The 12064-nt window shown below is 52.1% G+C and overlaps 4 protein-coding genes across 4 annotated transcripts; 2 read left to right on the top strand and 2 right to left on the bottom strand.

The window, feature by feature from the left end:
- Positions 1-1702: 1702 nt before the first annotated feature.
- BO72DRAFT_376951 (glycoside hydrolase family 92 protein) lies at positions 1703-4341 on the bottom strand (the record flags this gene model as incomplete). Its single annotated transcript, XM_040941239.1, has 6 exons — positions 1703-2276; positions 2326-3009; positions 3060-3883; positions 3936-4045; positions 4105-4137; positions 4191-4341. The coding sequence occupies 6 exons, from the start codon at positions 4339-4341 to the stop codon at positions 1703-1705; spliced, it is 2376 nt and encodes a 791-aa protein (XP_040801875.1).
- A 1470-nt stretch (positions 4342-5811) lies between these two features.
- Positions 5812-7042, top strand: BO72DRAFT_97766 (uncharacterized protein). Its single transcript, XM_040950851.1, has 3 exons — positions 5812-5849; positions 5902-6217; positions 6292-7042. Exons 2-3 carry the CDS (start codon positions 6154-6156, stop codon positions 6981-6983), a joined length of 756 nt encoding a protein of 251 aa, XP_040801874.1. The 5' UTR covers positions 5812-5849; positions 5902-6153; the 3' UTR covers positions 6984-7042.
- A 616-nt stretch (positions 7043-7658) lies between these two features.
- BO72DRAFT_447642 (Zn(II)2Cys6 transcription factor) lies at positions 7659-10385 on the top strand. The gene is made up of 5 exons (XM_040944601.1): positions 7659-7842; positions 7892-8068; positions 8147-8664; positions 8713-9183; positions 9246-10385. Exons 1-5 carry the CDS (start codon positions 7786-7788, stop codon positions 10153-10155), a joined length of 2133 nt encoding a protein of 710 aa, XP_040801873.1. The 5' UTR covers positions 7659-7785; the 3' UTR covers positions 10156-10385.
- BO72DRAFT_447641 (uncharacterized protein) lies at positions 9986-10839 on the bottom strand. Its single transcript, XM_040944600.1, has one exon. The coding sequence runs from the start codon at positions 10798-10800 to the stop codon at positions 10435-10437; it is 366 nt and encodes a 121-aa protein (XP_040801872.1). The 5' UTR covers positions 10801-10839; the 3' UTR covers positions 9986-10434.
- Between the last annotated feature and the right edge of the window lie 1225 nt (positions 10840-12064).

Below are 12064 nucleotides of genomic sequence, written 5' to 3'. Positions count from 1 at the left end.
CAAACCGGGTAGATTATCTACCTAGATCATGCATGTAGGGTGTAGTATGGTGGGTGGACGTGGTTGAACTAGTTCACGGACGTCCACCATCTATCCACCATACCACAAGGTGCTTGCATGGACAAAGAAAATTGGTAACCAAGAAGTCCACAAACAAGCGGAATGAATGACTACCTAAGCCAAAATCTATGCTCCGCCACCGCAGGGATAATCGTGAACTCCCCCTGGGTGCAAAAGGAAACCCGGCGCGCCGCAGCCTCGATCAGGTCATAGACCTCTTGCTCAGACACTCTTGCCGTCATTCCACACGACGTTCATCTGCTGGTCCCGCAGTAGCCGCTTGCCCTCGCAATACTCTGGCGTTGTCACGTCAATGATCACCCAGTCCGTACTCTTGGTGTGCCGGCCGGCGCGACCCCGCGGCAGCCCGTCAACGACGACAAGCACTTTCTGTAGATCGTATACCACACCGCCAAATAGCACAGCTAGCGCATCGAGATCAAGCTGCAGCACCTCCAACGGCACGGTCAGCTCCCAGTTGCGCCACGGCCTTCGCCCCCGGGGCGCCGGCGAGGCCACCGCAGCTTCGGTAGGTAGCCTCTCTCCCATCGCGCCCGCACTTGCTGGTAGTCGTCCAGCGAGAGATAGACCTGGTGGCAGTAACCCAGCAAGACTTCGTTCCAAGGACTCTGCCAGTAGTTGGTTATGTAGTGCACAAGCCCCCCATCGTGGTCTTTCCACATCGAAACACGGAGAATTTCCAGAACGACCGTGACGAGAAATCCCCATAATCTTCGTCGCCGTCAGGGTCAGGATCCGCCGCCCCGAGCGCTACACGCCGAGCCTGTCCTCGACTGAGCCACTTCTCAGCAACGTGGCGGGATGTATGGCAGACTTGCTTGAAGGGTGGGACGGGGATGTGGAGCCGTTGGGCAACTTGGGGCCGCCGGCCGGGGCCGCCGTCTAAGTATTTCGTGTTCATCGGATAGAGGCTTATGAAACCAAATTCCTTCCACCGAAGAAGCTCGAAGTCCTCGGAGCACATCTCCCAAATTCGAAGCTGTAGCTCGGGTGGAAGCCTAAGGAAGGGATGGAAAGTTGTTAGGCGTTCTGTCCGGGGGAGACTCCGAGTCTCGAACCGGGTTGATGATCTTCATGGCGTAAACTTACGCCACTTTTAGGGTCGATTATAGACGTGAGCCTTGTGCAGTACGTTGGAATGATTTCATCTTTAGGTTTGCCATCGCAATTTATAGACCGTCAAAGGGCTTTCGGATGCATAGGCCTGAATTGCTACATGTGTTCCCTGCTTGGGTGGACTTGCACAAAGAAAATGATGCAAAAGGTGAGTTTCCTACTAGTCTTTTGTTCTTAGCCGACGCTTTCAATAGAGCCCCAAAGCCTCTCGGTTCATTTTCAGTATTTAGAGACCTCGAGTACTGCGTAAAGGGTTTAGTCCGTAGCATAAGGGCTTGACCTGAGGCCAGGCTGGTACCTTCTCCTAGCTGAGCTTCGTGGCCTTTTTAGGGCAAGTGTTCTGTCAAGATGACAGGAAGGATAAAGTCGATAATCATTGCGTGAGAAGAAGTTTTGATCCCAAATATAGGAGCATGCAAAGAAAGCAATCATTCCGATGACAGTTCCTCAAGAAGCTTGTTGCAGCTTGACTTAGATAACATTGGGTGATGACGAGTCTAGTCCATCAACCGCTCATACTCGGAGGCAGATCCTCATCTTGGGTCCCCCAGTCGCTCTCTGCAGTTCCCAGCGTAAGTTCGAGGACTCCACCTTCCCTGAAAAAGTCATGGCTAATCCAGTTTCTTGTCCATGGTTGACCATCTCGGGTGGCATTCTGGATGTAGATTGACTGATACGTCGGATCAAAGTTGATGTTTCGGATTGTGGCGGTCTTGCCCGTGACCTTGTTCAGGATGCTGACCTCTTTGAAAAACGGTGGGTTGACGAGGTAGACATCCTGCCCGTGGACTGGAAATAGTCCCATCATGCTTAGAGCTGCGAACGCCCCCATGGCTCCTCCGTCATCGTTGCCCGGGATACCAGAGACTGAGGTATTGAATTGCGAGGGAATATATACATGTGCCTGCTTTGTGGACAGTCCAGGGCGTCCAGCGTAGTGGAATTGATGAACAGTGAGGAAGGCTTGCTCGTCACCGACGTAGAGAAGGCCCGAACTGTGCAAGTACGTAAGTCGAGAGACAAACGTCTCACGCCCACCGAGTCGGTTGATCAAAGAAGCCATGTCTTGCGGAACGTAACTGACAAATGTTAGCTCTCATCTGAGCTCAAAGCATCAGACATACTCACAATGAGTAAAGCCAAGCACTGCCCTCATACGTTTCATGGCCATTAGCATTCAGGTAGCACGAGTCAAAGCTTAACAGCGGGCTACAGAAAATAGGGTCCTGGTATCCCCATGTTCCATTCGGGTAGCGTGGCTGAAGAAAGCCAGTGAAACCCGTGTCCACTCCGCTGATGGCTGAGCTCTGATCGTCTTTGAACATGTTCTGCCAGTTCTTGGCGCGCTGTGAATACTTCTCGCTGTCGCTCTCATGGCCCAGGATCCGGGCCATCTCAGCAGTACAATAATCATCGTAGGCGTACTCAACCGTTCGGGAGATGCTTCGTGTGTGCAGTCCCACACCGTACGGATCGAAGTCATCTGTTGGTATATAGTTGAGTGTCTTCCAGCTAGTCAGGCCACCTCGTCCCTCAACATTCCAGTTCGAAGGCTCGACTTCGGCATCTTTCAACACGGCTTCATACGCCGTCGCCCAATCTATATCACTCACGTTCTTCAAGAGAGCCTCAGCCAAGAGTACATCTGCATTGGAACCTCCCTGGGTGTAGCCCTTACAGAGGGACATGCGGCAGTCGGGGAGATAACCTTCATGACGATAGATATCAATAAGGCTCCGGATCATCAATGACTGCGACAGAGGATCCGCCAGTGTCAACAGTTGATGCACACCGCGGTAGGAGTCCCAGATACTAAGCAAAAATTTTAGATGAAGCTTGACCGGAGGCACAGCGTTACTTACCAATAGTAGCTGTCATAATACGGCTCATCACTCTGCCATAGTGGGTTCTCTCCAGTGTAGTCCTGTGGGCTGATCATTGCGCGATAAATACCGCTCCAGAACACTTTCTGCAGGTCGGTCGATGTGCCTTCTGCATCAACACTGAATGCGCTCAGTTTCTCCCTCCATGCACTCTCCGCTGCCCGCGCCGTGCCAGAAAAGTCAAAATTGGGTTGTTCGTTCTCTGCATTGGAACAGGCTTGATCAACGCTGATGAAGCTAACACCCACCCTGACGAGAATCGTGTCATTGGCCGTGGGGGCATTGAATCTGACGAATGTACCTCCACTTAGGGTCGATGCAGAATTGCTGCCATCCAATGTTAGCGATAAAAATGTCTGGTTGAGACCCGCCCGGTTGTTCTGCCAGACGCCAGTATCTCGGACTTGTGCTCCTTTGATGTCCGCGCAAAAGTGTAGGTCATATGTCCCGATGCCGAAGCTAGGACTGAAGGTGCCGTTGCCTGTTAGTCTGCCTGTCGATGGGTCTACCGATGCGGTTCCGTTTGTGCGAGACTGGGGAAGATCCATTAGGTCGACGAGAACTACAGGGCTGTATGTTTCGCTGGAAGTGTTTTCAAACGTAAAACGATATAGCGCAGAATGGTTAGTGACGGTCATCTCAGCAAAGATGCCATTATCTAATGAGATCGAGAAATATCCTGGTCGAGCCTGGGGCGATGACCAGGCTGTGGCTCGCGCTGATTGCTGCCAGGCGCATTGATCTAGGTCATCGCTGGGACAGCTCGAATGTACGAAAATAGGAAAGTTGCCCAGGGATGGAGACTACCAATGGTTAATGAGGAGCTCAGCCACCGGCTAGGGAGGTCGAGCTTACACCACCAGTCCCAGAGTCGTGCATATGAGAGAACCCCGAGACATTTTGCGTGTCATAGGCAAATCCGGCCTGATTTTCACCAAGAGTATCGGCTACTGCTTTGGCCATGCCTGTACAGAAGTTAGCTGTCAAGAATAGTCAGATGTGGGCTGATCAGATTGGGACGTACCAAAGGGCAAAGTTGCACCCGCGAAAGAATGACCTAACAGTCTTGTCAATTTTGAATGCCATTTTATGGCCAAGCTAAGTAATTACCTCCATTAGAAGTTCCAATCAGCGGGTCAATGTAGTCGAGTACATCAAAGGACACGCTAGGATCGTTGAGTACTCGTCGAGTCACAGAAGCAGAAGCTAAAACTGTTAATCCAAGCACTCCAAGAAGCCTTGAAAGAGAAACTGGGTCCATTTTCAGACAATATTATCCAAGCTGGACTCCAGTGAGTTGGCGGTTGTGGGGATGGATTGAACATATAGTGTTTATAAACATTCCACAGCAACAAAGGGACCATGGCACCGATGCGGGGGGCAACCAGTCTTCTTAAAACAATCAAAGCCACCAATGCGATTATTTCGAAGCTCATCTGGACTCACATTTGGCTGCGACCTGTTCATTGAGCCATATTGCATCAAACTTGCCAATTATCCTAGTCACATCACAGACTGGCTGCATGAATGGGTATAGAGCTGCCAGCCATGTAACCCTGATCAAGCTACTGCATGTAACACAACCTCGATGATCCGCTGGCAGTTTCTGCAAGGGATGATCGCGCTCCGATTACCGAAGGGCGGAGGATTGAAATCGCCCAATACTTCCTCGTCCTCGGTTGAGGGATGTTTCTTGTGAGTCGCTTATCCCTTGTTAGCTTCAAGACAGGCCCTTGGTGTCCTCATGACTCCTTGGTCGGACCTCGGTCCCTTCAGAGCGGCAAGCGATTGGGATGAAGAATACTGTTTTGCCGAGAACCTGGCTTCTTGTTTGGTTAAGAAAGAAAGGAGCCCGATGCTTCTCATACTTGGTGGTTCCGGCCCGTGGAATAAGGATTGGCTCCCGCCGATGCTGGACCTCGTGCCCCATACCGAGCTTTTCCCTTAATAAGCTTATTTAAACACGAGTCTATCTGGATTTGATATTTTCGTAGTGGGCGATAATATAAAGAGATGCTTTTGGATTTTTCGAGGCCGATAGGTGTCTACTCAAAGGTTCAGAGCGCATGTGAAGCAGATGTCATTCTCGTGTGATATGCAACGCCTGATGAAGCAGGTTTGCAATTAGCCGCAGTCGCTATAGATTCCAAGCAGAGAATTCGGAAGTACAAGGCTCATACCATGACTATATCCTTGAAAGTGTTGATCAATGCTCTTTGAGTAGTCTCATGGTGTACACTTGATCTGCTCTTGTGATACTCCGCGTCGTTTGTGTGCGGGGACGATGCGTCGGCTGACTTGCTAGCAAGTATCGCGCTATAACAGTCCAACCCTGCACACATGGTAGGCGGAGGTTGCATCGGATTTGGAGGAGAGGGCCCATCTTACAGTGATGGTGACAGTCTTTGACGAAGCTCAAGGCTGTTGTCGTTCTTCCCATCCTTGGATGACGAGAGAACTTGAGTACGTAGTAGGTGTGAGTGACCTCCCCGGCCCCGGCCCCGGCCCCGGCCAGTATTAGTGACTGCCAATTTAGGAAACAAGGCCGCTAGGCATTTTTGGGCGATATAACAGAAACTTTCAAGTCCTCATCATTCACTCCATGGCGCAGACAGTGATTCACAGACATCGAACAGATGCTCACTATGACACTCTTGCATCCCTTTCTCTTCCGCTGTTTCTTCTCAATCACTCTTCCCTTAATGCAACCACCCTGAAACTTAGAAACTGTCTACAAACATGGCCCTCTCAGCTGAGACTATGTCCATTGTAAGGCCCCTTTGAAATTGCGATGGGTTCTCAAGCTGACTATTGCTCGCAGATTGTGGCATTTGTTGCCAGCTGTGAAGTCATAGATTGTTTTGGTGTCAATTTATCCCATCTTGATTCAGTCTCGATGCATGATCTGGCCCGATTACGACTGATCAACAAGACTTTCTGCTATTTTGCCTCCGAACACTTCTTTTGAACACTATCGTGGACGCGGGGGCTATGGGAGGAGATCTGCTACAGCCCATATGCGATACATGTCCGCCAGGTGCATCTAATTGACCCAGATCACGGTTCCGAAAGAATGAGCTGGGAAAGGATCACAATGCAGCTGCCGACAGTCTTGTCCTGCCTACCTAACCTCGAAAGTATGGTAGTCCATCTTGAAGATTTGAGTACGAGTGATCTAGAAGCGATTAATTCTCAACGAGTCCTTGTACAGAGCTTCGAGGAGGCATCACTGCTGAAACTGAGGAGTCTGCTTGTGTTTTTCGATGGGTGGAAGGCGCCCCGCGCGAACGTGCTACTTCAAAGAAACAGGTAGCGCAACTTCTCCGAGGACTGCGTCGTCTTAGCCTTCAGACTCCATATGTTAGGGTCCCTGACGCGGGGACGAAGACTCAATCACTGGCTGCAGACTTCTTAGCATGTCTCCTCGACTTACCAGAAACTTCTCCGACCCAGTCTGCACCCGAGACAGAGAACGAAATGGAGCAGGATGTACCCCCGGACTCTTCTACGCTTGTACTGGAGTTACTTGCGTTGGCCGAAATGGCAGTTCCTGTTTCTGTGCCTGCCACTTTCGCCACACTGGCAACGCAATCGCTGCGCCATTTCGATATGCATCGGGTTTTGCTTGATTCAGGGAACTGGTGTGACGTTCTATCGCTACTGAGCCATATGCCACAGCTAGTCAAATTCAGGCTCAAAAGGTGCAAGCAGTGGGGGACGGGCTCTGACCGCGAACTCATTTGCTTGAACCTGGTCCCTAAACCTCGCGTGGAAGCTGAAGTAGACGAGTGTGACTACAAGGCTCCCCTTGCTTGTCTTCCTCTGGAGCTGGGCCTAGCATATGTTGCTGCGCTGCGTCAAGTCAATACGAGCCGGAGCATTGCTGGGATGTGTCCACTGTGAGATCAGGGAAAGTGGTGGACCTGTCGATAGCATGACCCGACTGCGGCAATGTACATGCTCGAAGTGATGTTTCCCCATTGCAAGAACCTTCACGAGACTACTATTGTTGTGCCCCATATTACCCATGCAAGAGATGTTTGACTGCAGGAAGAAGGAGGGAATCTGTTGTTATATAACAATTCATAAACCCTCCTAAACATAGAGATAGTAACCCACAAAGCTTGTGGACATCACAAGTGTAAGAATCGTAAAAGTTCAGGTGTGCTGCTGGAGGTGCATACTGTAGAAGCTCTGCTACTGCCTAAAGCACATCCAAGAGATTTACTTATGTTAATACTATATTGTAGTGTACCTCATCTCTGTTGCGCTCCTTGTGCGGGATAAGATTGACGATCGTGGTATTTGATACCACGTATACCACATATAACCTTATATGGTGAGACTTGTCATAGAAAAAGCTGTGACTACAAGCTCATAAATTTCCTTAGCGGATGGCAACAGCTATAGGAATATGGTAGAATTGAGATTGCATGAGTCCTGTCTATTCTGCACAACGATAGCCGGAACAATGCTGTTCCGTGAGCGGGAAAACATACCCCTTTGAACCAAAGGATCGCCATGCTGGTTTAGCCGGTTGCCAAGCTTCTAGGAGCTTCAACTTCCTTATCCTTATCAACAATCTCCACAAACACACCTAGAACCATGAGCATGTCGTCTGCTGATTTGCGATGAGATGCGGGTCATTTCGACTCTACCACAGAAGACGCGACCTTCATGAATTGTGGCCTACCCAACAGACACAATGCCTGGAGTTCCGTCCAATAAAGCATGCGAGCGGTGCAAGAAAAGACACCTGAAGGTTGGTCCAGCCAAATTGCCACGACCAAGGTGCTTGCTAAACCATTCAGTGTGATGAAGCGCGTCCGAAGTGTCAACGATGCATCAATGCTGGTGTAGACTGTCCCGGATATGTTCAAATGCGCAAGTTCATTGATCAGGGTGCTGCCGTGAGGCGCCGGTACGCCCCTTATCATGGCGAGGAAGCTTCTAATCGTCACCACAGTCCAATCGGCGCCCCAACGAGCGTATGTACTTATCAATCTTCTCCTATGATTTAGCTTCGTCGGGTTGTATATGAGAGTCATATACTTACAAGTGACTAGACTCTTCCGGGTGACCCTTCGAGCTTAAATCATGACGCTGCCAAGCAGACAATGCCAAGCCCAAGTCAGTTCCCATCTGGGGCAGCAACAGCGCCTGCATCCGGTTCAACGCTTGTTATGAGTGAGCTTGTGTCGCACTCCCCAGCAGGGGCATCGTCTCAAGCAAGCTCTCCAGGCCCAAGCATGCAAGCACGTCACGCTATTCGAACTCCGGACTGGGCTGGTCGAGAGAATGACCCGACCCGCATGGTAGGTTCGGATCCCGTCATTGGTCCTGGATGGAACGATGTTCGAAGCTCAAGTACTTCAAACCACGCATTCGATAACTCATCTGACCCTAATGTTGCGATGGCGCCTCGACGAAGCCAAGCTTCGTCACATGCGGAGCATACTTCGCACAGTCCATCTCAGGCTGACGAAAATGAAAGCATTCAAGACATGTATTCCGATCTCATAAGCGGTTCTGGATATGAAGAATCATTCTTAGTACGATACTATGTCGAGACCTTGGCGCCATGGTTTGTGTCCCCTTCTCGCGTGCTGTCATTATGCTCATTCGTACGTAGGTTAGATCTTTCTGACCCTCGCAAGTTCTTTGCGACTCATGTTCCGCTACGAGCCAAAGACGATGTGGCTCTTCAATACTCCATCACTGCTTTGGCCGCGAAGCACCTCGGTAGAATGAAAGGAGTGAAAATCACCGAAAATACTGGGTTATTCACAACTCCTGCGATACTGGAAACGTACCCTGATGTGTCGGATTCAGAGTGGCTGCATAAAGCCACCATGTACAGCTACCTGGCTGGCCAGCGACTGAACACTGCTCTGTCTGAGTCCTACACAGCAGTTTCAAGCTCTGCTGTGCTGAAATCTCCTTTCGAGACAATCAATGACTGGCTGCGTAATCAATCTAAGAACGCCCCCTTCGACTCACAAACTCAATCTGCTCTGGGGAAGAAATTAGAAAACTCCCTCGCGGTTTCGACCATTCTCAATCTGTACAAATCGATGGATGAGCCGGCAGAGAAATGGCATTTGTGAGTTTGTTCTGTGTGGAAATCTACTATCTCAATGGGGACTAACGATATACACAAAACAGACATCTCTCCGGTGTCAGACCGCTCTTCGAATCCATCGTCAGCCTCTATGAAGGCATAACACCAGCCCCTAAAAGCTTCCCACATGGCGTTATTGCGGCTTTTTGGAACTTTGTCCGTCAGGACTACTTGAGCTCGTTTCTCAATCGCGTGCAGACACACTTGGATCCCAGCAATTTCAAACTCTGGAGGTCTGCTGGTATACCACTTGATGATGAGGGGAGCATCGGGATTACCAGTGACACTTTTCTTCTCCAAGAAGACCTCTCCTTTCATTCTCTGGCATGGCTCTCCTGCAAAGTTGTCAACTTTCTAGCCGACTCGAAGAAATCGTCCCTGCAACAACTGGTTCGCTCTCCATCTAGTGAGGGCTCGGAGGGCTCCACCCCGTATCCCACGACTTCCACATGGCTGGGGCTTTCGTTCGAGTACCAGACATGGGTCGAACGACTCCCAGAATCGATCCGCCCTTGCGTGCGCCTCGAGAAGCCGCGCAACCTGTCACATCCGCTCGAGACAAGTCCTGTCCCGTTTCCTGAGATCTTCTACTCCTTACCATCGTATGCCTATGCGATGCAAGTGTGTCATTTCGGCCGCCTCGCATTGTCTCTGAACCGCCCGACCGATGCGGTCACGGCTCCGAGCACCGCCTTCGACCGCGTGCAGGGGTATCGCGAGCTGACCAAGGAGGTCGACTATCGGTGCCGGGAGATCATCGGGATCGCGCTGGCTCGGCCGTCGAGTTGTGCGCGTGTGTACATGACACCCCTGCTGTTTGCAGTGGGCCAGTTCCTCGAAGCGCCGGAGGAACGCCAAATACTGGTGAACCTGCTGCGCGGGATCGAGGCGGATCTGGGGTGGGAGACGGACTCGAAGACGAGGAAGCTGCAGACGCTGTGGAGCCATCAATAGTTGCAGCTGCTCGCCAGCCGACGAGTATGGTCAATATCATTGGATCAAGAAGATCGATCCCATGCAGCCTTTCATGCTAGAAATCACCACCCACGGCAGTGTCTCTTCCAAATAGTCTACTCTCGGGAAAACACAGGACGCAAATGGCGAAAGGCTTCGCACAAGAAATTGCATGAAACCAAATATCCCTCGCCCAACATTAGATACATTTCGCGTAAATCATCAAGACAGACCAGCTGCCACTATCAATCAAGAACCCCCCGTACCGTACACAAGACCTCACTCATCATCCTCATCGGGATCATACAGATCCAAATCCAACGTAGCCTTCGGCTTGGCCGGCAGCGGCGCCGCAGCCGGCCTAGCACTCCCACCCCCACTCCCACTCCCACCGCCACCACCAACAGCAGACCCCGAAGCAGCAGACGAGCCCGCCAACGCCGCCGCCCTGGCCGCCTCATCCGCATGCCTAACCTGCTCCGCGACCTCCGGCCCCGGCGCCGCAGCCACCGGCGCGGCAACGCCCAACCCCTCCGCCTCGCGAATCAACCGCTCCACCTCCGCCTCGACCTGAAAACCCGGCCGACCCTCCGCCGCCGCCAACTGAATCTGGCCCATCAGCCCCATGCGAATGCGATCCTCCATCGGATACGGCAGCATATACACCTGCCTCGCCAAGTGGGCACTCTCATCCAACCACGAGGTCGCCCCTTTCGTGACCTCAGCCACCGGCTCAGCAGCAGCAGCAGCATCCCCATTCGCGCCCCCAGCCGCAGTCGCAGCCCCCGCCCCGATCCCCCCCATCTCCGCATCCTTAACCGACCCCCTCCTAGCCTGACCCGCCGCAACCCGCTCCTCAGCCCCAGCCGCCGCATCCGCCGCCGCCTGATGATTATACTTGCTAATGCGGCGCGCAAAGTCCAGAAGAAGTTTGTAATCCACCTCCTTGACGCCATGCAGCTTCCGCTTCGCCCCGGACCCCGTCATCCCAGTGAACGCAGAATCCGTACCCTGCATCTCCGTATCCCCATCCCCCTCGTAATCAGTATCATCACCATCATCCTCCTCCGAGTCCTCCTCCGAGTCCGAGTCCGAGTCCCCACAAACCCCACGTACCACCTCCTCGAACTCCACGACCTCGCGCACGATGCCCCGGACTTTCTCCTCGAGGGCCTGCGCCTCGGCGCGCAGGCCCAGCAGCCGCGCGTAGTTGCGCTGGTGCGCGCGCAGCTCGTCGATGGTGGAGGTGAGGGCGTCGTCGGCGGCGAGGAGGGCGAGGGCGGCGGCGGGGGCGCCGGAGGCGGTCGGGGAGGTGGTCAGGGTGGTGAGGAGGGTGTGCAGGGCGGAGTCGAGGGTGGTGAGGGTGGTGTGGACTTGGGTGTTCATTTTGGAGGCCTTTCGAGTTTTGGGGTGGGGGAGGAGATGTATTTGTTGCTGGAGAGTTGTGGTGGTGGTTATTGAGACATTGAGTTTGAAGTGTTATGTGGGAGTGGGTGCGTAGGTGTATGTTGGGTGGAATTGAGTGAGAGTGTGTTTTGGTGGTCGCTTTGTGGTGGTGTTTAAAGCTTGCTTGCAGGTGAGCTTGGCGGCCGCGAAGCTGGTTGGGAGCTGGGGATTGTTTGGTGGATGCACGTGAGAGGTCCGGGCGGGTGTGTCACGTGGTGCGGTTTTCCGCTCACTACCGGTACTATACTGTAGTTATCCACAGCGACTTATGCCTCTATAAAGCTAGAATGACTGATCTTGAGATGAGGAGGCGGTAAAAGCTACGGTCTACACTTCTCTTACTACTGCATACTCATACGTGTCAGAAAGCTTTTGCATATCTATAAGCTAATCTTTATTTGAATGTAACATGACTCTAACCACCATGATCTAAGACTTATCTGGATATAGCCTCCTGTAATAC

This window comes from Aspergillus fijiensis (assembly GCF_003184825.1).
Source record: "Aspergillus fijiensis CBS 313.89 unplaced genomic scaffold BO72scaffold_20, whole genome shotgun sequence".
Lineage (NCBI taxonomy): Eukaryota > Fungi > Ascomycota > Eurotiomycetes > Eurotiales > Aspergillaceae > Aspergillus > Aspergillus fijiensis.
This window is presented reverse-complemented; position numbering and strand designations above follow the sequence as displayed.